The 26194-nt window shown below is 36.8% G+C and overlaps 1 protein-coding gene across 14 annotated transcripts in view; it reads right to left on the bottom strand.

The window, feature by feature from the left end:
- TCF12 (transcription factor 12) overlaps positions 1–26194 on the bottom strand; it is a 382195-nt gene that overhangs the window by 106746 nt on the left and 249255 nt on the right. For 10 of the 14 annotated variants that reach the window (XM_073801056.1, XM_073801058.1, XM_033851719.2 and 7 more), the window contains 2 exons: positions 16906–16970; positions 15972–16046 (listed from right to left, as the gene is read on the bottom strand). In XM_073801056.1, coding sequence (XP_073657157.1) covers positions 15972–16046; positions 16906–16970 — 140 coding nt within the window. The remainder of the gene's footprint in view (positions 1–15971; positions 16047–16905; positions 16971–26194) is intronic. The other 4 variants (XM_033851722.2, XM_033851724.2, XM_033851725.2 and 1 more) reach the window with 1 other exon arrangement.

Here is a 26194-nt window from a genome sequence, read left to right as displayed (position 1 = left end):
TCATTCAGATTTGATGGAGAAATCAAAAGCTTTACAGACAAGCAAAAGCTAAGAGAATTCAGCACCACCAAACCAGCTCTACAACAAATGCTAAAGGAACTTCTCTAAGTGGGAAACACAAGAGAAGAAAAGGACCTACAAAAACAAACCCCAAACAATTAAGAAAATGGTCATAGGAACATACATATGGATAATTACCTTAAATGTGAATGGATTAAATGCTCCAACCAAAAGACACAGACTGGCTGAATGGATACAAAAACAAGACCCATCTATGTGCTGTCTACAAGAGACGCACTTCAGACCTAGGGACACATACAGACTGAAAGTGAGGGGATGGAGAAAGATATTCCATGCAAATAGAAATCAAAAGAAAGCTGGAGGAGCAATATTCATATCAGATAAAATAGCCTTTAAAATAAAGAATGTTACAAGAGACAAGGAAGGACACTACATAATGATAAAGGCATCAATCCAAGAAGAAGATATAACAATTATAAATATATATGCACCCAACATAGGAGCACCTCAATAAATAAGGCAACTTCTAACAGCTATAAAAGGGGAAATCGACAGTAACACAATAAGTGGGGTACCTTAACACCACACTTACACCAATGTACACATCATCCAAAATGAACATAAATAAGGAAACAGAAGCTTTAAATGACACAATAGACCAGATAGATTTAATTGATATTTATAGGACATTCCACCCAAAACCAGCAGATTACACTTTCTTCTCAAGTGCACACAGAACATTCTCCAGGGTAGATCACATCTTGGGTCACAAATCAAGCCTCAGTAAATTTAAAAACATTGAAATCATATCAAGCATCTTTTCTGACCACAACGCTAAAAGATTAGAAATCAATTACAGAGAAAAAAAGGTAAAAAACACAAACACACGGAGGCTAAATAATACGTTACTAAATAACCAAGAGATCACTGAAGAAATCAAAGAGGAAATCAAAAAATACCTAGAGACAAATGACAATGAAAACAAGATGATCCAAAACCTATGGGAGGGCTTCCCTGGTGGCTCAGTGGTTGAGAGTCCGCCTGCCGATGCAGGGGTCACGGGTTCGTGCCCCGGTCCGGGAAGATTTCCACATACCGCGGAGCGGCTGGGCCTGTGAGCCATGGCCACTGAGCCTGTGCGTCCAGAGCCTGTACTCCGCAATGGTAGAGGCCACAGCAGTGAGAGGCCTGCATACCGCAAAAAAAACAAAACCTATGGGATGCAGCAAAAGCAGTTCTAAGTTTATAGCTATACAAGCCTACCTCCAGGAACAAGAAAATTCTCAAATAAACAATCTAACCTTACACCTAAAGGAACTAGAGAAAGAAGAACAAATAAAACCCAAAGTTAGCAGAAGGAAAGAAATCATAAAGATCAGAGCAGAAATAGATGAAATAGAAAAAAAGAAAACACTAGCAAAGATCAATAACACTAAAAGCTGGTTCTTTGAGAAGATAAACAAAATTGATAAACCATCAACCAGACTCCTCGAGAAAAAGAGGGAGAGGACTCAAATCAATAAAATTAGAAATGAAATAGGAGGAGTTACAACAGACACCACAGAAATACAAAGCATCCTAAGAGACTACTACAAGCAACTCTATGCCAATGAAATGGACAACCTGGAAGACATGGACAAATTCTTAGAAAGGTATAACCTTCCAAGACTGAACCAGGAAGAAATAGAAAATATGAACAGACCAATCACAAGTAATGAAATGAAACTGTTATTAAAAATCCTCCAACAGACAGAAGTCTAGGACCAGATGGCTTCACAGGTGAATTCTAACAGCTTTAGAGAAGAGCTAGCACCCATCCTTCTCAAACTCTTCCAAAAAACTGCAGAGGAAGGAACACTCCCAAACTCATTCTATGAAGCCACCATCACCCTGATACCAAAACCAGACAAAGATACTACAAAAAAAGAACATTACAGACCAATAGCACTGATGAATATAGATGCAAAAATCCTCAACAAAATACTAGCAAACAGAATCCAACAATACATTAAAAGGATCATACACCATGATCAAGTGGGATTTATCCCAGGGATGAAAGGGTTCTTCAATATGCACAAATGAAGCAATGTGATACACCGTATTAACAAACTGAAGAATAAAAACCATATGATCATCTCAATAGATGCAGAAAAAGCTTTTGAGAAAATTCAACACCCATATATGATAAAAACTCTCCAGAAAGTGGGCATAGAGGGAACCTACCTCAATATAATAAAGGCCATATATGACAAACCCACAGCAAACATCATTCTCAATGGTGAAAAACTGAAAGCATTTCCTCTAAGATCAGGAACAAGGCAAGGATGTCCACTCTCACCGCTATTATTCAACATAGTTTTGGAAGTCCTAGCCACAGCAGAGAAGAAAAAGAAATAAAAGGAATCCAAATTGGAAAAGAAGAAGTAAAACTGTCACTGTTTGCAGATGTCATGATGCTATACATAGAGAATCCTAAAGATGCCAACCGAAAACTACTAGAGCTAATCACTGAATTTGGTAAAGTGGCAGGATACAAAATTAATGCACAGAAATCTCTTGCATTTCTATACATTAATGATGAAAAATCTGAAAGAGAAATTAAGGAAACACTCCCATTTACCATTGCAAGAAAAAGAACAAAATACCTAGGAATAAACTTACCTAGGGAGACAAAAGACCTGTATGCAGAAAACTATAAGACACTGATGAAAGAAATTAAAGATGATACCAACAGATGGAGAGATATACCATGTTCTTGGAATGGAAGAATCAATATTGTGAAAATGACTATACTACCCAAAGCAATCTACAGATTCAATGCAATCCCTATCAAATTACCAATGGCATTTTTTATGGAACTAGAACAAAAAATCTTAAAATTTGTATGGAGACACAAAAGACCCTGAATAGCCAAAGGAGTCTTGAGGGAAAAAAACGGAGCTGGAGGAATCAGACTTCCTGGCTTCAGACTATACTACAAAGCTACAGTAAGCAAGAAAATATGGTACTGGCACAAAAACAGAAACATAGGTCAATGGAACAAGATAGAAAGCCCAGAGATAAACCCACGCACCTATGTTCAACTAATCTATGACAAAGGAGGCAAGGATATACAATGGAGAAAAGACAGCCTCTTCAATAAGTGGTGCTGGGAAAACTGGACAGGTACATGTAAAAGAATGAAATTAGAACACTCCTTAACACCATACACAAAAATAAACTCAAAATGGATTAGAGGCCTCAATGTAAGACCGGACACTATAAAACTCTTAGAGAAAAACATAGGAAGAACACTCTTTGACATCAATCAGAGCAGGATCTTTTTTGATCCACCTCCTAGAGTAATGGAAATAAAAACAAAAATAAACAAATGGGACCTAATGAAACTTCAAAGCTTTTGCACAGCAAAGGAAACCATAAACAAGATGAAAACACAACCCTCAGAATGGGAAAAAATATTTGCAAATGAATGAACAGACAAAGGATTAATCTCCAAAATATATAAACAGCTCATGCAGCTCAATATTAAAAAAACAAACAACCCTATCCAAAATGGGCAGAAGACCTAAATAGACATTTCTCCAAAGAAGACATACAGATGGCCAAGAGGCACATGAAAAGCTGCTCAACATCCCTAATTATTACAGAAATGCAACCCCAAACTATAATGAGGTATCACCTCACACCACTTAGAATGGGCATCATCAGAAAATCTACAAACAACAAATGCTGGAGAGGGTGTGGAGAAAAGGGAACCCTCTTGCACTGTTGGTGGGAATGTAAATTGATACAGCCACTATGGAGAACAGTATGGAGGTTCCTTAAAAGACTAAAAATAGAATTACCATATGATCCAGCAATCCCACTACTGGGCATATACCCAGAGAAAACCATACTTCAAAAAGACACATGCACCCCAATGTTCACTGCAGCACTATTTACAATAGCCAGGTCATGGAAGCAACCTAAATGCCCATCGACAGATGAATGGATGAAGAAGATGTGGTAGATATATACAATGGAATATTACTCAGCCATAAAAAGGAATGAAATTGGGTCATTTGATGAGACATGGATGGATTTAGAGACTGTCACACAGAGTGAAGTAAGTCAGAAAGAGAAAGACAAATATCGTATATTAACTCATATATGTGGAACCTAGAAAAATGGTACAGATGAACCGGTTTGCAGGGCAGAAACTGAGACACAGATGTAGAGAACAAACGTACGGACACCAAGGGGGGAAAGCGGCAGGTGGTGGTGGTGGTGGTGTGATGAATTGGGTGATTGGGATTGACATGTATACACTGATGTGTATAAAATTGATGACTAATAAGAACCTGCTGTATAAAAAAATTAAATTAAATTAAAAAATTAAAAAATAAAATAAAAAAATAAATTTATAGAAATTTGTAAAAGAACTACGTCAAACCAAACTATATCTAGAGATTAAACAATTGGAGATATTGAAATAATTTAAAATGCATTAAAAATTCCATCTTAACAACTTAAAAACTTAATTTTAAGAGTAAATGAATGATGGAGTTCAGGATACAACTCCCCAAGATATGGTATCTTGGCATACTGAATATTTTAATCTGAGGAGTTTGGGAAACTGATAGAACCAGGAAGGTCACTCTGACGCCCTCCACCCCCACGCCAGCCCTTCTTCCTTGAAACAGGCTATCCTCATGGGAGATGTGCCTTCCCTATACACAGAAAAAAGGAGCATCCTTATGTCCAAAGAAAAAGGGATGTCAAGAAGAATCCTAACACCCAGGCCTTACTAAGTTTCCCCCAGTTTATAATTACCTCATACTTCTTAATCTATATCATATTCATCCATAATGCCTACTCTTCATCAAACTTAGCATGAAAGTACATAGCTCTGTTTCTTTTGGTCTTCATTTCCTGATGAAGACTTCTGTGTCATGCAAAACTTATATTAAATGAATATGTAAGCTTTTCTCTTGTTAATCTGCCTTTGTCAGTTTGCTTTTCAGATCCAACCAGGAACTCTAAGAGGGTTGAAGAAAACTTTCCTCCTCTACAGAATTAAGACTTTTTTATATACTTATGGATATCTCAGGCTAGATAATTATTCCACTGGCCTCATCCTTTAGGGTTTTCTCTAAGTATGCTGTCAGAAATTACCCCATCAAGTAACTGTTCAACCTCTAAAATTGTTAGTTGTCACTGGCTAAGGAAACCTGTCCTCCTAAAGAGAAAAAGTATTACTGGGTGGGTGGCGGGGGGAGGAAGAAAGAAGGAAAAAGAAAGAGAAGTAGCTACACCATGGGTATCTTTTATGTAACAGCTTGTAGTCATGTTACCAACTAGAAATGATCCTATTCTTGAAATTATAATAGAATTAAAAGTCTAGAAGGGACTGGAAATTTGTTCATCGACTGCACTTAACCTTGTCATAAAAAGAAAAGTTGGAGAAGCCTTGGGTAACCTTATAGATTTGTAGGAGTTCTTTTTATATCCTGGATACTAGTACTTTGTCAGATATATGTTTTGCAAATATTGACTCCCAGATTGTGGCTTGTCTACTCTTTTTTTTTAACCTATGCTTTTTTTTTTTTTTTTTTTTTGAGATATGCGGGGCTCTCACTGTTGTGGCCTCTCCCGTTGCAGAGCACAGGCTCTGGACGCGCAGGCTCAGCGGCCATGGCTCACGGGCCCAGCCGCTCCGCGGCACGTGGAATCGTCCCAGACCAGGGCACGAACCCGTGTCCCCTGCATCGGCAGGCGGACTCTCAACCACTGCGCCACCAGGGAAGCCCAACCTATGCTTTTTAATAAGCAGAAGTCTACTTTTGATTAAGTCTAAGTTATCATTTTTTTCTTTTACAGTTTTTTTCTTTCTGTATTCTGTGTAACAAAGCTTTGCTTATCCCCTAATTGAAGAGAGATTCTCCTATGTTTTCTTCTTAAAGCTTTGTAGTTTTAGCTTTTACATTTAGGTCTAGGATCCATCTTGAATAACTTCTGCTTTCAGTGTAAGAGAAGGACTAACATTCATAATTTTCCATATGAATATCCATTTGTTACTGCACTTTTAATTAAGAATCTTTTCTTTTCCCATTGGAATACTTTGACAAACACTGCTGAAAATCAAATGAACTGCATAAATGTGGGTGTACTTCTGGGCTCTATTCTATACCAGTGTCATATTTCTCAATCACACCAGTACCATGCTGTTGTACAACAGCTTTATACTACGTCTTATGTTAGAGTCAGATAGCATAAATTCTCCAACTTTGTTCTTCACTTCTCAAGACTGCTTTAGTATTCCAGGTCATTTGTTTTTCTAAAGAAATTTTAAAATTAGCTTGTAAATTCCCATACAAACACAAAGAATCTTGGTAGGGTTATAATTGGGATTGCATTTAATCTACAGATCAATTTGGGAAGAACTGATAATTTTAAGAATATTGTCTTCCTGTTCATGAACATGGTACATCTTTGCATTTGCTGAGGTCTTTTAAAATTTCTCCAAGCAAACTGTTTGCTTAGCAGTTTTCAGTGGTCTTGCATGTCTTCTAACATTTACTCTTAAGTATTTAAACCAAGTTTCTTAGATGCTACTATAAATGATATTTCTTTTCATTTAATTGTTTAAAAAACTAAGCTGTTCTTTTTTACTTTTTTGCGGTACGCTGGCCTCCCACTGCCGTGGCCTCTCCCGTTGCGGAGGACGCACAGGCCCAGCGGCCATGGCTCACGGGCCCAGCCGCTCCACGGCATTTGGGATCCTCCTAGACCGGGGCACGAACCCGCGTCCCCTGCATCGGCAGGCGGACCCCCAACCACTGCGCCACCAGGGAAGCCCCTAAGCTGTTCTTTACATACAATAAAATGTTCAGATCTTAAGTGTACCACTTAATCAGTTTTGATGAATGCATATTAAGACACAAGACATTTCTGTCATCTCAGAAATGAGTTACCTTCACAGTAGAACACTTCTCCCAGTGGCAACCACTGATTTGATTTTTATCAACACAGGAGAGTTTTGCCTATTATAGCTGTTCATATAAATGGAGTCATACCGTAGTTTTGAGATTTGGCCTCTTCCACTCAGTATAACATTATTGAGATCATTAGATCATTCCATTTTATTGTTGAATAGCATTCAATGTATGAACATAACACAGGTCATTTATCCACTCTCCTGCTGATGAGTAACTGGGATGTTTCCAGTTTTAGGCTATAATGAATAAAAATGCTATGAACGTTTTTGATGAAAGCTTTTGGTGAACTATGTTTTCATTTTTCTTGGATAAACACCTGGAAGTAAACCTGTGGAGTCATGGAGTAGATGCATATTTAACTTTATAAGAAATTGCCAAACAGTTTTCCAAAGTCATTGTACCATTTTACAGTCCAACTAGCAATTTTAACTTTAGCTTTCAAAAAATTTTAGCTATTTTGAACAGCAAGGTCCTAATGTATAGCACAGGGAACTATATTCAATATCCTGTGATAAACCATAATAGCAAAGAATATAAAAAAAGAATGTCTCGGGCTTCCCTGGTGGCGCAGTGGTTGAGAGTCCGCCTGCCGATGCAGGGGACACGGGTTCGTGCCCCGGTCTGGGAAGATCCCACATGCCACGGAGCGGCTGGGCCCATGAGCCATGGCCGCTGAGCCTGCGCGTCTGCGGCCTGTGCTCCGCAACGGGAGAGGCCACAGCAGTGAGAGGCCCGCATACCGCAAAAAAAAAAAAAAGTCTCTATGGGTATAACTGAGTCACTTTGCTGTACAGCAGAGATTGCCACAACATGGTAAATCAACTCTACTTCAATTAAAAAAAAATAAAACAAATTTTTAGCTATTCTGGTAGGTGTGTACTGTCAGGTCATTGTGGTTTTAATTTTCATGTACCTGACAGCTAACAACATGGAGCATTTCTTAACGTGCTGACTGTCCATTTGTATATTGTCTTCTGTGAAGTGTCTGTTGTAAAAAAATTGGATTGCTTCTTTCTTATTGCTGAGTTGTCAGGAATCATTATATAGTCTACACCTAAGTCCTCTGTCAAATAAATGTGTTGCTAATACCTTCTATTCTGTGGCTTCTCTTTTCCTTTTCTTGATGGTGTTCTGGGATGAATGTAAGCTTTAAATTTTAATTAAGTTCAATCCATCAATTTTTCTTCTATGTTCTATGCTTTCTATATCTTCCGTAAAAAATTTTTGTTTATCTTGAAGTGGTAAAGATATTAATCTATTTTTTTCCCTAGCAGCTTTATTATTGTAGCTCATATTTAAGTCCATGATCCATCTCAAACTTATGTTTGTCTATGATATAAGTTAAGAGTTGAAGTTCTTTTTTTTTTTTAGTATTGTTTTATAGTTGTCCCAGCACCATATATTAAAAAGAGATGTTTCTTTTCTTACTGAATTGCTGGAGTGCTGTTATCAAACACCAGTTGCCATATAGGGGTGGATCCCTTTCTGGACTCTATCCTGTTCCATGATCTATTTGTCAGTCTTTATATGAAAACTACTCTGTCTTGATTAGTATTGCTTTACAGGAAGTCTTTAAGTCAGGTAAAGTCCTTCTTCCTTTCTTTTCGAAGATTCTCCTGGCTCTTCTTAATTCTCTGCCTTTTCAGATCAACTTTTAAATAATCTTGTCAATGTTTTAGAAAGAGCCTCCTGGAATTCTGACTGAGATTCCATTAAATCTATAGCCCAGTGGAACTAACAACTAAATGATACTGAGTCTTCCAATTCATCAACATGGTACATGTCTCTATTTATTTAGATCTTCTTTGATTTCTATCAGCAATATTTTATAGTTTTCATTGTTGAAGTCTTATCATCTTTTGTTAAATTTATCCCTCTGTATTTTATAATTATTGATGTGACTATAAACAATACTGTTTTTTTAAAATAGAAGTATAGTTGATTTACAATATTGTGCCAATCTCTGATGCACAGCAAAGTGACTCAGTTATACATATATACATTCTTTTTTTATGTTCTTTTCCATTATGGTTTATCACAGGATACTGAATATAGTTCCCTGTGCTGTACATTAGGACCTTGTTGTTTATCCATTCTAAATGTAATAATTCGTATCTACCAACCTCAAAATCCCAATCCATCCCTCTCCCTCCCCTTGGCAACCACAAGTCTGTTTTCTGTCTGTGAGTCTGTTTCTGTTTTGTAGATAGGTTCATTTGTTCCATATTTTAGATTCTACATATACGTGGTATCATATGGTATTTGTCTTTCTCTTTCTGACTTACTTCACTTAGTGTGATAATCTCTAGTTGCATCCATGCTGCTGCAAATGGCATTATTTTGTCCTTTTTTATGGCTGAGTAGTATTCTATTGTATATATGTACCACATCTTCTTTATCCACTCATTTGTCGATGGACATTTAGGTTGTTTCCATGTTTTGGCTATTGTGAATAGTGCTGCTATGAACATTCAGGGTGCATGTATCTTTTTGAATTATAGTTTGGTCCAGGTATATGCCCAGGAGTAGGGCTGCTGAATCATATGGTAATTCTATTTTTAGTTTTCTGAGGTACCTCCATACTGTTTTCCATAGTGGCTGTACCAACTTACATTCCCACCAACAGTATAGGAGGGTTCCCTTTTCTCCACACCCTCTCCAGCATTTGTTATTTGCAGACTTTAAAAATATTTATTTATTTATTTAGGCTGCACTGGGTCTTAGTTGCAGCACACAGGATCTTTGTCGCAGCATGCAGTTGCAGCATGTGGACTCCTAGCTGCGGCATGAGAACTCTTAGTTGCAGCATGCATGCGGGATGTAGTTCCTCACCTGGGGATCAAACCCAGGCCCCCTGCATTGGGAGTGCAGAGTCTTACCCACTGGACCACCAGGGAAGCCCCTGTGGACTTTTTAATGATGGCCATTCTGACCAGTGTGAGGTGGTACCTCATTGTAGTTTTGATTTCCATTTCTCTAATAATTAGTGATATTGAGCATCTTTTCATGTGCCTAGTGGCCATCTCTATGTCTCCTTTGGAGAAATGTCTATTAAGGTCTTCTGCCCATTTTTTGATTGGGTTGTTTGTTTTTTTGCTGAGTTGTATGAGCTGTTTGTATATTTTGGAGATTAAGCCCTTGTCTGTCTCATCATTTGCAAATATTTTCTCCCATTCTGTAGGTTGTCTTTTCTTTTTTTTATGGTTTCTTCTGCTGTGCAAAAGCTTGTAAGCTTGATTAGGTCCCATTTTAAACAATACTGTTTTGATAATTTCAATTTCTAATTGTTCACTGCTAGTATATAGAAATATAATTGACTTTTTGAGATTGCCCATGTAACCTTTGACATACCTAAAAGTACTTATTAATTCTAGAAGTGTTCTTGATGATTCCTTAGGACTTCTCATGTACATAGACATATCATTTGCCAATTCAGCTGAATTTATTCCTTTCCTGTTTTATGCCTTTTTTCCTCTTGCCTTATTACACTGGCTAGGACAAAAAATTCAGGTAATGAGAGTGGAAATTCTTACCTTGTTACTAATATTAGAGGGAAAACATTTAGTCTTTCACCTTTAAGCATGCAATTACACTTAAAAGCTATAGATCTGGGGCTTCCCTGGTGACGCAGTGGTTGAGAGTCCGCCTGCTGATGCAGGGGACACGGGTTCGTGCCCCGGTCCGGGAAGATCCCACATGCCGCGGAATGGCTGGGCCCGTGAGCCATGGCCGCTGAGCCTGCGTGGTCCAGAGCCTGTGCCCCGCAACAGGAGAGGAGAGGCCACAACAGTGAGAGGCCCGCATATGGCAAAAAAAAAAAAAAGAAAAAAAAAAGCTATAGATCTTTCATGCAAGTCTTTTTATCAAACTGAGGAAGCTGCTTTCTATGCTGAGTTTGTTGAGAGGTTTTATCATGGATATTTGATTTTGCTGAATACTTTTTCTACATCTTTGGAAATGTTTTTCTTCTTAAGTCTGTTAATGTGTTGAATTACACTGGCTGATTTTCAACAATTAAGCCAAACTTTCACTTCTGGTACAAACCACATGTGCATTTTGAGGATCAGCGTGTTGCTCACCTTGTAAAATGAGCTGCAAAGTGTTCCCTCCTCCTCTATTTTCTAAAATAGTTTGTGTAAGATTGGTATTATTTTTCCCCATAAGCATTTAAAAGAATTCACCAATGAAACCATATGACAGTCAAGCTTTCTTTGTGAAAAAGCTTTTGAAATGAATTTACTTGTATTAATAGATAGAGAGCTATTCAAACTCTCTGTTTCATCTTGTCCCCTTTTGGTGAGTAATATTCAAGAAATTTGCTTATTGCACCAAAGTTGTCAAATTTATTAAGTTATTCCCAACACTTCCTTATTATTCTTTTAATGTATATATGATTTACAGTGATAACCTCTCTTCCATTTCAGATATTGGTAATTAGTGTTCTTTCCCCTCCTTCTCTCTCCCCCTTTGTTTTACTTAGTTTAGCTGGGACTTATTCAGTTTATGGGTCTTTTCAAATAATCAAATTCTGGCTTTGTTAGCTTTTTCTATTATTTGTGTAATATTACACTGATTCCTGCTCTTATCTGTACTGCTTTCTCCCTTCCACTTATTCTGTGCTTCTTTTTCTAGCTTCATAGGGCAGAACCTCAGGTCATGTACTGTAGATCTTCTTTTTTAATACAAGCATTTAGAGCTACACATTTTCTCCAAGGCACTGCTTTAATTGCACCAACAAATTTTGCTATATCATATTTCATTATAGTTAGAAATATTTTCTAAATTCCCTTCTGATTTCTTTTCAAAACCATGGGTTATTTAGATATGCCCATGTCTAAATGAAACAGTCCTTTCATTTCCAAATATTTGGTGTTTTTCTAGGTAAATCACTGACTTCTAATTTAATTCGTTTGTGGTCAGAAAAAATACTTTGTATGATTTTAAACCTTTTCAGTTTATTGACACTGATTTAAAGATGAGCACATTGTTCAATCCTGTTGAGTGTAACATGTACCCTTGAAAGGGATTTATATCTTCAGTTGTTGGGAACAGAATGTTGTAAGTATCAGTTAGGTCACAGTAGTTTATATGGTTCATTTAGTTCTATGTCTTTACTAAATTTTTGTCTAGTTATTCTGTCAACTGCTAAGAGAGGTATTCAGATCTTCAACTGTGACTGCGAATTTATCTCTCTAATTATACTGATTTTTGTTTCATTTATTTTGAAGCTCTGTTATTAGGTGTATACACATTTATCACTGTTTTATCTTCCTTATGTATTGACTTTTATCATTATCAAATGTCTGTATATAATGAGATTGACTAATGGAAAAAGAGGATTTTAAAGAAGCAAATGGTATGGGTAAATTTCTAAGTAACAGTTAACTGAGTTTTTAAAGTTAACTGTTATTTTTTTCAAGGGTATAATATCTTAACTCTGATGAAAATTAAGTCCCTTGGGGAAAAAACAAGACTGCCTCTTCTAGGCTGAAGACGGAAAAAAACTTACACAAATTTGAATAAACACTTAAGTTTAAGAGGCAGCAATGACAAACTGTCATAATCATAAAAGGATTTTTTACTTCATGGTGACAGTTATTAAAGTATTATATCTATTGGGGTTTTTTTTGGACAGTTAATATTATTCTTTTTTTTTAGAATTAATTTTTATTCGAGTATAGTTGATTTACAGTATGGTATTAGTTTCTGCTGTACAGCAAAGTGAATCAGTTATACATATACCCACTTATTTTTAGATTCTTTTCCCATATAGGGCATTAGAGTACTGAGTAGAGTCCCCTGTGCTATACAGTAGGTCCTTATTAGTTATCTATTTTATATATAGTAGTGTGTATACGTCAATCCCAACCTCCCAATTTATCCCTCCCCCCATACCTATTGTTAATAAAGATGCTGGTTTCTATGCTCTGTGTTGAACCAAAAAAATTCAATTGCATGGCTTCCCTGGTGGCGCAGTGGTTGAGAGTCCGCCTGCCGATGCAGGGGACACGGGTTCGTGCCCCGGTCAGGGAAGATCCCACGTGCCGTGGAGTGGCTGGGCCCGTGAGCCATGGCCGCTGGGCCTGCGCGTCCAGAGCCTGTGCTCCGCAATGGGAGAGGCCCGCGTACCGCAGAAAAAAAAATTCAATTGCAGAATGATCTATCAATGTTTCCAGTAACACTGCTACACCAGTTTCCTTTTAATGGCTCATCAGTTATGCCATTGCCGTGAAGGTAATATAAGGAGACTCATTTAGCAACATATTATTACATCATCTTAACATGAAGTAAGGCCCATCAGGCATTATTAAATTAGCCTGATTTTTGCAGTATGTCAGCAGCATTTTATGTACATTAATAGCAGAGTTAAATGTTCCTTGGGGATTCTGTTGAAGAAAAATGATTTCAAAGTTGTGTTTGGATATAATTTTGTAGTCACTATTTATATTTTCTTCTAGTATCATTGTGTGGTTAAGATTATTATGTTGCTTGTGAACAGGTAAGATAAAATGGCAGCCAATTATTAATTGTTTTGGTGTATTTTTTTTTCTCTGACCCACTACAATAAATACAGTTTGGAATACAGGTTTTTCTTTGAATGGGAGTGATACATCTTTTTAAACTCTTGAATTTCCTGGGTTTACTACTTAGGCCTCAAATCAGCTGGTGTGAACCATCATAACTTCTGGCAACTACAGCATAGCCAGAGCTAAGTAACAGTAATAAATAGCAAAGCCATTGTTCCTTTCACAGTAAGGAATACTTTCACTTATTTTAAGAGCCCTCTGGTCTTCACTGATGTTATTTATCCTTGTTGCAGTATAATCTTCTCTCATCTGTGCTGAATTTTGGGCTTTCTCTTTGGGGCCCATGCACTGCTTCCATGAATTCTTCAAAAACAAATCTTTCCCTGACTTGAATACCTATAAATCTTCCTGTATACAGGAATATTGTTATTTTACATATCATACATTACCGTAACCTTGTTCTCTTTTCCTTAGGCCTGCCTGATCTCTCCAACATGTGATAAAAAATTATTAAAAAGCAATCTTACAGTTTCTTCTTTTTTAATACTCCATATGTGCTTGTATTTGGAGTATACAGAGGAACTGGGTGTCTCAAAGCATAATTCCCAGTCGATGTGAATTAAAATCACCTGGGGTACTTGTTAAAAATAGAAATTCTCAGGCCCCTCCATGACTGAACAAATTAAAATGAGAGGGAGGTAAGGGATTCTTACCTGCAGTATAATTACATCAAGGCTAAAAACATCAAGCAGGAGTTTAGAAGGTTTATTACCACTTGCTAGGTATACGGCATTGAGCAAATTACTGATACCTCTGGAGAACACTCATTTTCTAACCTGCAAAATGGGTGCTGTTAAAAGGAGTACATGTGGGAGTTCCCTGGTGGCCTACTGGTTAGGATTCCGGGTTTCACTGCTGAGAGCCTGGGTTCAATCCCTGGTCAGGAAACTAAGATCCCATGGGCTGTGGGTATGGTCAAAAAAAAAAAGGAGGGGGGGCAGATTAAATGTGTATTCAATGCCTGGCTTAGTTAGTGCTCAGTAAATGATAACAATTATTATTAGAGTGCTATGCATCTAGGTTTAAATAAATGTTTTGATATGAGAATTAAATCTGGTATAAACACATATTAATCACTGGTAAAAACTGTCAGGCTTCTCTGGTGGTGCAGTGGTTGAGAATCTGCCTGCCAATGCAGGGGACACGGGCTCGAGTCCTGGTCTGGGAGGATTCCACATGCCGCGGAGCAACTAGGCCCGTGAGCCACAACTACTGAGCCTGTGCGTCTGGAGCCTGTGCTCTGTGACAAGAGAGGCCACAACAGTGAGAGGCCAGTGCACCGCGATGAAGAGTGGCCCCCGCTTGCCTCAACTAGAGAGAGCCCTCGCACAGAAGTGAAGACCCAACACAGCCAAAAATGAAAATAAATAAATTAAAAGAAGGCTCAACATTTAAAACAAACAAACAAACAAAAAACTGTTAAGATTCATCTTTGCAAAATTGGAGAATTACATAAATGGAGCTTATCACTGATTCTAACTAAATAGCAACACCTTTGCCAAGGGAGTATAAAAAATGTTAAGTGAAAACTCATTAATTAATATAAGCATTAACAATAACTTAACAGCTTCAGCTGTAATTTCAAAGACCTTACAACAGTTTTTTTTCCTCAAGTTTAGCAGTAGTGTTAACATTAGACCAGTGGTTCTCAATCTTTTTGGTTTCTTAAAAATAATATTAAGGACTCAGAATAGCTTTTTTTGGTGGGTTATATGAATAGAAACATTTTAAAATATGCATTCATTTTGTAAAATACTGTCTTTCCCTTTCAAGTACATGCAGTTTAGCCTTCAGAGACTTACAAAGTATGTGGGGAAAAAATTGCTAATTCTATTTTTCAAATGAAGAAGTCAATACAGAGATGGGATTTAAGGTTAAATGACTTGTCTTAGAACCACAGGTCAGAAACTCACAGAGATGGGATTTGAACCTAGGTATTCTGATTCTGAAAGGCATAATTATGGGGTAGGTATTAAATGAAGTAATATTGTTAGTATGACAGTTAAGTGCCTATGTCTAAAATTAGGGTGGGTCTCATGAAAGGCATGCAGACAGCAGAAAACTAATTTAATATATTCTGCCTTTCCTTTGTATGCTTTCTGGCTTGACACTGATGGGAATCTGGCAAACTGAGTGTTTAGGATTCTCAGTGTAAAGATGTGGGGAAAGAAGCAGAGAAAATGGCCATTAGTACAAATGCAACATGCTAAGGAATATGCAAGAGCTGAAAGAAAGATTACAAGTCAAAGAGACTGTACGAAGCTCAAAAAATTGGATGTAGATTTGCAAGTAGCACTTTGCAAGAAACTGCCCTCAACAGGAAACCCCGTGTGTATTGTCACTTTAGCAAAGCTATATTATAACTACCCTTAAACCAGGCACTCACCATGGTCTGGTCATCTCTGGCCCAAGCAGTTTTCAGATCTTTTGATGACACAATACCTTGCCTAACCTGTTGGTTCTTCCCATAGATCAAAGAAGAAGAAATGAAGAATAAGTAATTAACAGATGACCAGACCTCTCCCCTAGTTTCCCCTTTAGTAATCTCATGAACAAACTGTGTGAACAAACTTGTGAACAAGACAGCATCTAAAGAAAGATCACAAGAAGTCAACAAGACTACATGCAGTGGGGGATGGCAATGACTCTGATCCCTTATCTCAATGATTAACTGAGATTACTTGCTCTTTTTTTCCCCTTTAAAAACTGTCTTGGCTGAGCAGAATCTTCGGAGTTAGTTTTGAGGGGGACACAAGTCTGCCTTCTCCCCAGACTGCCAGCTGTCTGATTAAAAGCAATCTTCCTTTCTACCAGCACCTGCCCCTCAGGTATTGATTTTCAAGCAGCAAGCAGCCAGACCTGAGTTTGGTAACAGGTTGAAATGAAAGTACTTCCAACATTAGTAAGTTTAACATAGGATGGTCAAGCTACACAGAGCAATTTTATGTTCTTCTTGTACTCTATCGGCAACACTGTTCTTTTCATGAGGAAATAAATAAACATCATTTTCAGAAATAAGCATTTTGGAAGAAGGTAGGAAGCTAACTGCTACTTTGCCTCCAGTTAAAATGGAGGTGAGTTATGAAATTCTTTGATGCTAGAGAAAGAAAATCTGGTGAACTGTGGAAGGGAAACCATTTTATGCAGAGGAGCAGAAAAAAAGAAAATATGTTTAATTACTAAAAACCCACCACATTTAGTCACAAATTAAATGCACAAATAATGGTGAAATAAATTGGATAAATTTCTACCTCCTCTGTTAAAGTCTTTATCTATGTGTTAAAGAATTATCTCATTGCTTTTGTTATTTATTAACTTACTTGACAGCCTGGTAATCCAGTATCTCTGCTGTACAGGGAAAATGAGCCCCTCTCTGAAGTTTTTCCTGTAAAACAAAGAAAATAGCTCCATATAAAAATCCTCATTTACTGACACACAGTCAATTCAACTTCTAGACCATTCATGGAAGTACAGAGAACCAATGAGAAACAAGAAGACAAAAATCCAATAAATAAGACTTAAAAAGCTTACTACCATTCAAGTCACGTGAAATAATGAAAAAAAATATTCAAAAGCATGGATATCTATAGAGCCAATAGTATGATTCATATACCCACAAGTGAGAATGTTTTCCCGTATTTGCTTCAGATTGAACACTCTCCCCTTTCCTTCTCTCTCTGAGAAATTGAAACAGTAAAGATACAGTTCACATCTCACCCTAGACCACAAGGTAACCACTATCATAAAACTGGTATGATTCCCATGTATATTTTGAATCTTTTAGTACATATTCATGTATTCAAACAATATACATTACTATTTGTGTTGAATACATTTAAACAGATGGGGTTACATGGTATACATCTTGAGATATATGTTAAAAGTAAACACCTAGTTCATTCATTTTTTACTGCTATAAAATGTCCCATTATACAAATAAAACCACAGTTGATCTATTCTCCTACTGAAAAATAGAAAAACAGTTTCTGCTTTTTTTTCTAGTTATCATGAATAATGCTTAAACAAATATACTTGCACGTCCTATACACACATAATAGTTTCTCCAGGATAGACACAAAGAAGTGGAACTGCTGGGTTAAACAATGCACACTTTCAACTTCATAAGTATTACCTTTCTCTGAAGTTGTCATGCCAATTTATACTCTTCCCCGAAATGTATAAGAATTCCTGTTGGGATTATATTTACAGTTCAAAAGCTGATGGCTAAGTATCAGGAATGGTATAGGCCAGCTTGAGAGGGAGAGCAGGTGTCTCACAGTGCTGACAATTGACAGTAGTGTTCTTACTCGTTTACTTTTCAATACACATGAGTTTAAGTAAGTTCAGTAAAGCCAATTTTCAAATAGTATATAGTTTTAAACTAAACAGTCTTTCACAAATAGACATGTTGCTTAAAAAGATTTCTGCAAGGTTCACAGTTTGATGTTAATATCAAAGATAGAGATACAAGTAAAAATGACAATGGCACAGCTAATTCTTTTTCTTCATTTCAGGGTAAAAAAAACACAATGTAATTAAATCTGACAAGTTATCCAAAATATTTAAAATTATTGAGGCTATATGAAGTCACCATAATTGTATACTATACACTGAGATATCAGCTTGTGATTATATAAAAATGTATAGTTTATTAATTTAAAAAACTGCACACATAGATGGGATGCTGAAAATTGTTTACCGATAGGGTGCATAATTTAAAAAAAACTTAGAGACATATGTAGTAATACTCTATCATTTTCATTGATGTATGCACCCCACTGATGTATTCAACTGGCCAACTGATGTAGAAATCTTACAACCTGAACTTGGCATCTACTGAACCTTTAGATATACAAAATAATTCTTCCAATAACAAAGTCAGGTATTAGAAAACACTTTAATAATTAAGAGTATAATTTCTGGGCCCATTAGGATATTACAGCATATGTCTTAAGACGCACTTACTGTCTGTTCCTGATGAAGCACCTATTTCACGTGAAGCAATGCCAACACATAAAAATGCTGATTTATGAGAACAGGTTAATTAATGTGGTCTAGTTGCCTCACATTATCACCACCAAGTAGTATGTTCTACGTAAAGAATTTTAATTTGCAAAATACACATATGAAATTAAAAAGAAAAACATTTCTAACTCTTTAAATATATCCTTCACAAGTAAGACTGCTTATAAAAATCAAGGTGATATCTCACAGTTTTAGATTCTACACTTCAACTCTCGGAATGTGGCTTCACAAAATCCTTAAAGGATTATGCATTTGCAATTCTGACACACACCCCTCCCTGCCAGACCAAGAATATGGAAGAGACTGAAGGGATATGCCAACACACCATAACAGGCAGACAGATCACTGGGAAAAAATAAAGAACAGCCCACATCTATGATTTGCAGGTAGTACTTTATTAATCAACTACATTAAACAAGTTTATGAGATGTTAAAAATCATTCTCAGTATATGTCTTCAATTTTAAGAAAATGTTGCCTTTAAAAACAAATCATGGGGCTTCCCTGGTGGCACAGTGGTTAAGAATCTGCCTGCCAATGCAGGGGACACGGGTTCGAGCCCTGGTCCAGGAAGATCCCACACGCCGTGGAGCAACTCAGCCTGTGCACCACAACTCGTGAGCCTGTACTCTAGAGCCCGTGAGCCACAACTACTGAGCCTGTGAGCCACAACTACTGAAGCCCGTGTGTCTAGAGCAACTGCTCTGCAACAAGAGAAGCCACTGCAATGAGAAGCCCACACACCACAATGAAAAGCAGCCCCCACTCACCGCAACTAGAGAAAGCCCGCATGCAACAACAAAGACCCAACACAGCCAAAAATAAAATGAAATAAAATAAATAAATTTATGAAAAGAAAAACACAACAAATCATGTCTCATACACTTGGCAGGACAGAATTGGGAGACAGTAACATTTTAAACCAATATCATAAAGTTTAAAAAAAAAAAGACTATGCCAATGAGTTGTCATTCACAATACACTATCAACTTATTAATAGTTGAAGTACTCACCAAGCCCTTTTAACCTTGTAAATTCTTCCTGAAACGTTATCTCAAACAACCAGTAAAGACTTGAAACTAAGCAACAACTGTTATACTTTCACTCAAATACACTAGTAAGGAATCTTTTTTTTTTTTTAATTGTTGAGGTGGTAAAGGGAACAGAGTGAGAGATCAATATTAGGTCTGTTTTTTAATAAAGTACAGATTTCAAATACAATCTTAATTTAAGTATCTGTGTGGAGGCTACCCATCAGATAGACTGTTTAAGAAAATGTCAAGTTTTAAAACTTACTTCCTGTGCCTATTAAAATTTCTAAACTTCTTCTTTTCACAGAGGATATTCAAACCAGAAAGAATGAAAACTCATTTGATATAAGCTCAAAATATTTCAAAGTAAAAGTTCCTTCTGAAATGGAAAGTTGGTAGTTTGTTTTTAAAACGACAATGAACCTAATTCAAATGAGATTCCAAAATGTAAATACATTTTTATTTCACCTTTAATTTGTTAGGAACTATTTATTTCTTAGGGACTTAGAAGTCTGGGTACTCCTAAAATATAATAATGCATACTCAGTCTGAGATTTAAAAGACAATAATCTTTAATTCTTTCAAAATTACTTTTCACAAGAACTCTTTTCATGAATTAAAATGAATCCTATGTCTTTTTGTTTAATCTTAGGTGTCTGACAAATAAGAAAAACTTCTGACTACTGTATTATGGGGTTACTACTTCTACATAAATATTATACATAAATTACAGTATGTGGACAATTTTAACAGTAAACATCAGCTGAATACAATTCATCAACTACTAGTAACTTAATGTATATCTAATTTCTCTTGAAACACCTATGAGAAAATATTATAAAAATTTTACTGGGATATTCTAGCAGAGGGGTTTTATTTGTGTGTGGGCGTGTATGCATCCTGGGCCTCTTTGGCAGTCTTCACAATAATGTTTTTAAAAGTACAAAGCAAAATATGTAGTATTGTAAAGTAAACTGGTATGTTATTAAAATGTTAAAGAAATTTGCTGCATAGTAGTATATGTGCCTTTTAATTAACACATTAAATAGTTAGATCTAGAACCAGGCCTAGTAACAATGGTAATTTCAAATCATAAATGACAGTTTAAAGATATCTGCAACAACTATATTATACTATGAGAATATCTGTTCTATTAGCGATAAAAATCATAGATACTATCAGGACTGTTTTGCTACCCTCATTCAAAATTGAAGGAAATGCTAAATTTTACTTGGAGACTGAAAAAATAAAAATGACAATTTTCTCCCTGTCCAAGTTCACTGATTTTCCTTCCATTCTGGGAGTCTCTAGACTCCACCCTAAGATGAGAACCTCAACACTAGGAGAAGAACAACATGTATTGAAAGATATACATTTATATACATATTTGTGTATCAAGCCAAACACGTATTTCATAAATAAGTATTTTGTGTGCAAAAGTATTTTGAGTACCTAGACTTACATGGTTTACATTAATCAGACTCAGTATTTTCTGACCCCAAACTGAGAAATGCTCAAGATACGACAGATGAGTTTGACTAATTTGGATAGGATTTATAACAATTGTTCAAGAAATAGCAAATTACTGATTCAAGAAATTATTTTACCCAGTTGTTTGTATAAGATGTATGAACTATTTGAGGCAGTCATTATTATAACAAATTTTCTTGGAATTAAAAAAAAAGAATTCTGGGCTTCCCTGGTGGCACAGTGGTTGAGAGTCCGCCTGCCAATGCAGGGGACACGGGTTCGTGCCCCGGTCCGGGAAGATCCCACATGCCGCGGAGCGGCTGGGCCCGTGAGCCATGGCCGCTGAGCCTGCGCTCCGCACGGGAGAGGCCACAACAGTGAGAGGCCCGCGTACCGAAAAAAAAAAAAAAAAAAAAAGAATTCTAAGTTGTTTTGTTCCGTAGCAAAAACATACATTTCACAACAGTAAGTTGCAACTCTCCATTGCTTGCCTAAGCTCCAAAAATACAAACTAATGTTAATATTAGTTTATAAAGAACTCTTCAAAAGATATTTTACCTACATTCTTTTGGCACAGGACACAATCAACAGTCAAGTTGAGGCTGAGGATTGACAGGCACAGTTCATTCCCATTCCTTGCCAACCCATTCCTCCCCAACCGAATCACAAATATCCAAGAGTTGACTAGATGGAAGAATTTGAGTTTGAAAAATTCCATCAAACATTTATGGGTTAGTCAATCTGACAGATGGTGGGGTTATGAGATGAAGACCCAAGCCTGTGCCCTTAATAGGTGTCAAGAAGTAGAGAAGTTTATACCTTACTTGGATGAAAAACAAGTTTCACAATTAAGGTCAGGTGTCTTGAGGTTCAGATCCAAAACACACTGTGGGTGGTTCCAGAAGAGTGGACAGACAATTGCCTGGGGCTGACACAATCCATAAGGCCTACTGAACGAGGAAGGGGACCCCTATTCAAACCTGAATGGAGTAATACGTACCTTCTGATCATACTAAAGGTGGAGATGAAACTACCCACCATTTCACAGAAGATGTGTCTTCTGAGTAGGTGGCCCATGTGAGAACAATACAGCCTTTTAAGGCAAGTGATTTTCAAACAAAAGTGGTCTGGGAGATAAGCTGTATTCTGCCCTACGCACAGCTTAAGAGTTGTCAATTGGTTTTCATTTAGACCCAGATCATGCCATCCGAAGGCTGTGGGAACAATCAGTCTCAAGGATAAAACAGATATGCACTGATTGGGACAAGTTGATCAGACACCTGAGTAAACTCTAAGGTCAGAGCTGAACACGCTTCCTTTGCCCAAGGCCTAAAGAGTGAGAATCTAGCTAGTCTTGGAAGTTTCTAGTGTGGTGAGAACCAAATATAAAGAGGATCCCATCCTTCATCTGATAGAGAGATAGAGCTCACTGATTTTTTTTCAAAAGCAATTAAATGCCCTTTCCCCCTAATCGGCAAAAGAAAAAGAAGGGGATAGAAAGTAAGGACTAAACACACAAAATGGCAAAGAGAAAAGGAAATATAAGAAGACACAAAAGAAGAGAAACATGGAAACCTGCCTTCCTTTACAACTCTATCTGCATTTCATTACTCCGTAAGTGCTGTCAAGAATATACTGGGTTTTTTTTATTTTAACAGTCATACTACCTTTTGGGGCATAAATTAGACTAAAAAAAAAAAAAATTGAACCACAGAAACCAAGTCATCCTATCCTTTACTTATATAAGTGATTTTTCTATTGTAAATGCAGGATTTCACATTTCCTTAAATAAAATTATTTTAAATTTCATCTTTGATTCATCACGTTACCCTAACCTATCTGAATTTATGCTAAATACTTGGAAGCCCCAGAAAAGAGGGGTAGGAAGAACATGACCAGAAATTTCTAACGCTTACTCCACCTCAAAAATTGAAGGCATGTCCACTCCCAGAGGAGTGGAGGAAAGAGTCGAAATGACAGGAATCCTCTTGGCAGGTCACTTATGTTGATGGAATGTACCACACCCAATTTGGGGAACCCTGGTTGTAAGGGTTCAGATTTTAAGCAGGGTAAAAGTAAACTCTGATTTTGGAAACTCCTTGAAGTGCAGGTGAATTAAGGGACCCCTACATCATTTCTGAGTAATTATAAATACCAAGTAAGACGAAATGACCTTTCCCAGGATCAAAGACTCATTTTTCAATGAGACTTCAGAGGATACCTTGTCCAACTCCCACCCAAAGCAGTACTACTTTGAACACAGAGTCTCACCAAAAAAAGGTCCACTGATGATTGCCTTCTACTTTGTATCACCCACATTTTAAGAATAACACTAAAAAGCCAAAGTGTAAGGATGGTGAGGGAGAACTCTCAGAAAATAGAATTTCCAACAGTAAAATAAAAACTGCAGAATATTATATAACATTCCAGCATTCTTATTAGTAAAGAGATTTGTGTAACAATTAGCTCTTTTGTTGCACATCTGTTTATTAATGCAGTGGGAGACTTAACAGACATTTTTAGCAGCCAAGTTACTACTGGTGAATCACAATGAATTCATGATTATTGGACATTCAGGTGTTTTATGGTGAAATGGTTATTCACATTTTTTGCTCACTTTTTTCCTATTGGATTATTTGTCATTTACTTGCTGATTTGTAGGAGTCCACATATTTTTGATACAAAACCTTTTATTGTAGCTATATAAATATTTTATGTAGGCTGCCTTTTCACTCTCTTAATGGTATCTTTGATAAACATAAATTCTTCATTTTAACATAGTCCAATTTGTGCATTTTCCCCTTTATGGTTAACATTCTTTGGTGTGTGCACTGTTTAAGAATCTCTGCCTGTTCCAAGGTTACAAATTTATTTTTCTATGTTTTTTTCTAAAAGCTTAATCTTTCACACACTTAAATCTGAATTTGGTTTTTATGTTGGTAGGGGGTCAAGGTACAACTTTTTCCTGTAGGGATATCCAATTGACTTCAGTATTGTTTTATTGAAAAGATGATCCACATCTTAAAAGTATCACTGTGGCTGCTGTGTGGAGAATAAATTATGGCGGAACAAGTATGCAAGCACGAAGACCAATTAGAAGACTTACTGAAATAATCCAGATGAAAGGTAGTGATGGCTTTAATTGTCCTGACCCACTGAGGTACGTACTATTAAATTCCCATTGCACTAATGAGGAAAAATAATTTGCTCAAGGTCACAGACTAAGTAGATGAAAGACTAGAATGTAGGGCTATCTGACACCAAATTCTTAACAGCATACTATACTGCATTATTTTCCATTGGAGGTTTAGGACACAATTCTTATATTCTAATCATATACAAAGACATTTAGTGGATCCCAAATACAGTATAAAATTTTTTCTCTATTGAGCCCTCCAAGCAGCCTCTACCAATCAACTGATTTAGCACTGCATATGAAACGTATTCCAGCTGAAAGAGGGAATGATGACAAATCGTTCCAAAAATAATTGGCAGCAAAGCCCAACTACTCCAGAGGTGGGCTCTGGGTATAATGAGACATGGGCAGTTATGCTGGTTACACTCACAGGTAATAGCTATTCTTTTCAGTTCTCACAAAGGGCACATGATGATGTTACTCTTGCTTCAAGTGCCTGTTATAAAAGTATTTATTCTTATCATGTCTTTCTGGGCCTCAGTTTCCTAATCTATAAGAATAAACAAGTTGGACAAGATCAGAGGTTACATAATGACATCCTGAGAGATTATTTTGTGTGGCCAATGCAGGGATTTGTCTGTATACGTTTAAAACAATTTTTAAAAAATTAATTGCTCTGCCAGCCATGAGAACACACCTTGCAGAACTCCTACTTTGGGGAATGTAACTAACTCCCTGAAGTCAGTTCCTTTGGGGAACTGCTCCAGCTGCTGTGCTCTAGAATCCATGACTGCTTTTGTACTGAGGCCCACTTGCTTTCAACACATTTGACAGAGTATGGTGGGGAAAGTAAAGCACACCCCTTCCCAGGAGACATGGCATTACTTTGTTGACCAACTTTGGCTCACGAACTCTCCAGCTGCTTTGCTGAACCTTCCTTAGGGTACACAGCAGTGTAGGACGCTTCCACTGCCTCTTCTTCACTCTCAAAGTCTTGAGGTTGCTGTTGGAATTTGCTGACTAGCTATTACGTGCAAGGCACTGTGAAAGGTGCTTTACTTACACTGCTGGTTGCACTGCTAGCTGTATTCTTCATCCTGTTAATACCAAGGAGTGATTGAAGGAAGCTCTGAGATATGACAATAAATTTTCAAGATCTCCTGTAGATCTCAATCTACTGGCTGGAGAAACCTGACCTATAATACCCTCTTAGCTGTATGTGCTCTTTTCCTACCAATGCAAAATAATGTTTTTATGAGGGAATGACTAGAGAAAAAGATATTATGGAAGATGTAGCTGGCTCAGCATTTATTTCTGCAGCAGTCCAGTGAATACTTGAAAATTTCCAGCAAAATTTAGTAATTTCAATGAGTAGATATTACTCAAGAAATAACTGTTGACTTTATGAGTAACAGCACAAATTAGAACAAATAGTTTCCCTATCTGACTGAAAGCCAGTATTATCTCAATGTTCATTCAGGCATATTGATTTACATTCAAACTCAAAATCTATTAAATAAAAAACTGCATCACTATATTTTAAACGAGCAGCATGAGACTGTTTTTCTCAAAAGATAAAGGCTTAACTTAGAAAGAGAATTCCTGGATGCTTCAAAAATTACCTAGATCAACATTACCATGATTCAAAATGTAATATTTCAGTATATAAATCATGAGAGTTTTTCTATATTTAGTTTTCAGAGAAACAATATAAAATCCTTACATAGGCAAATCTAAATATTTGGCCACAAATCTAAATTTGATCACAGTTTTATGAGCAGAATATCCTCCTCCCTCTTGGGTATCTCTGAAAACTCATTAATTACCTAATCCTCTTTACTTATAGAGAAGCTTTCCCTCCCTTTCTGTGGGTGAACACTACCAAAGGTTTCATGTAATTTGAATCACAGTGACCACTTGGAGAAACATAAAATACTATCCTACAAAG

The sequence above is a fragment of the Tursiops truncatus genome, chromosome 2 (assembly GCF_011762595.2).
Source record: "Tursiops truncatus isolate mTurTru1 chromosome 2, mTurTru1.mat.Y, whole genome shotgun sequence".
NCBI classification, from domain to species: Eukaryota; Metazoa; Chordata; class Mammalia; order Artiodactyla; family Delphinidae; genus Tursiops; species Tursiops truncatus.
Note: the sequence above shows the minus strand (reverse complement) of the source record. Positions and strands in the feature narration are given on the sequence as shown.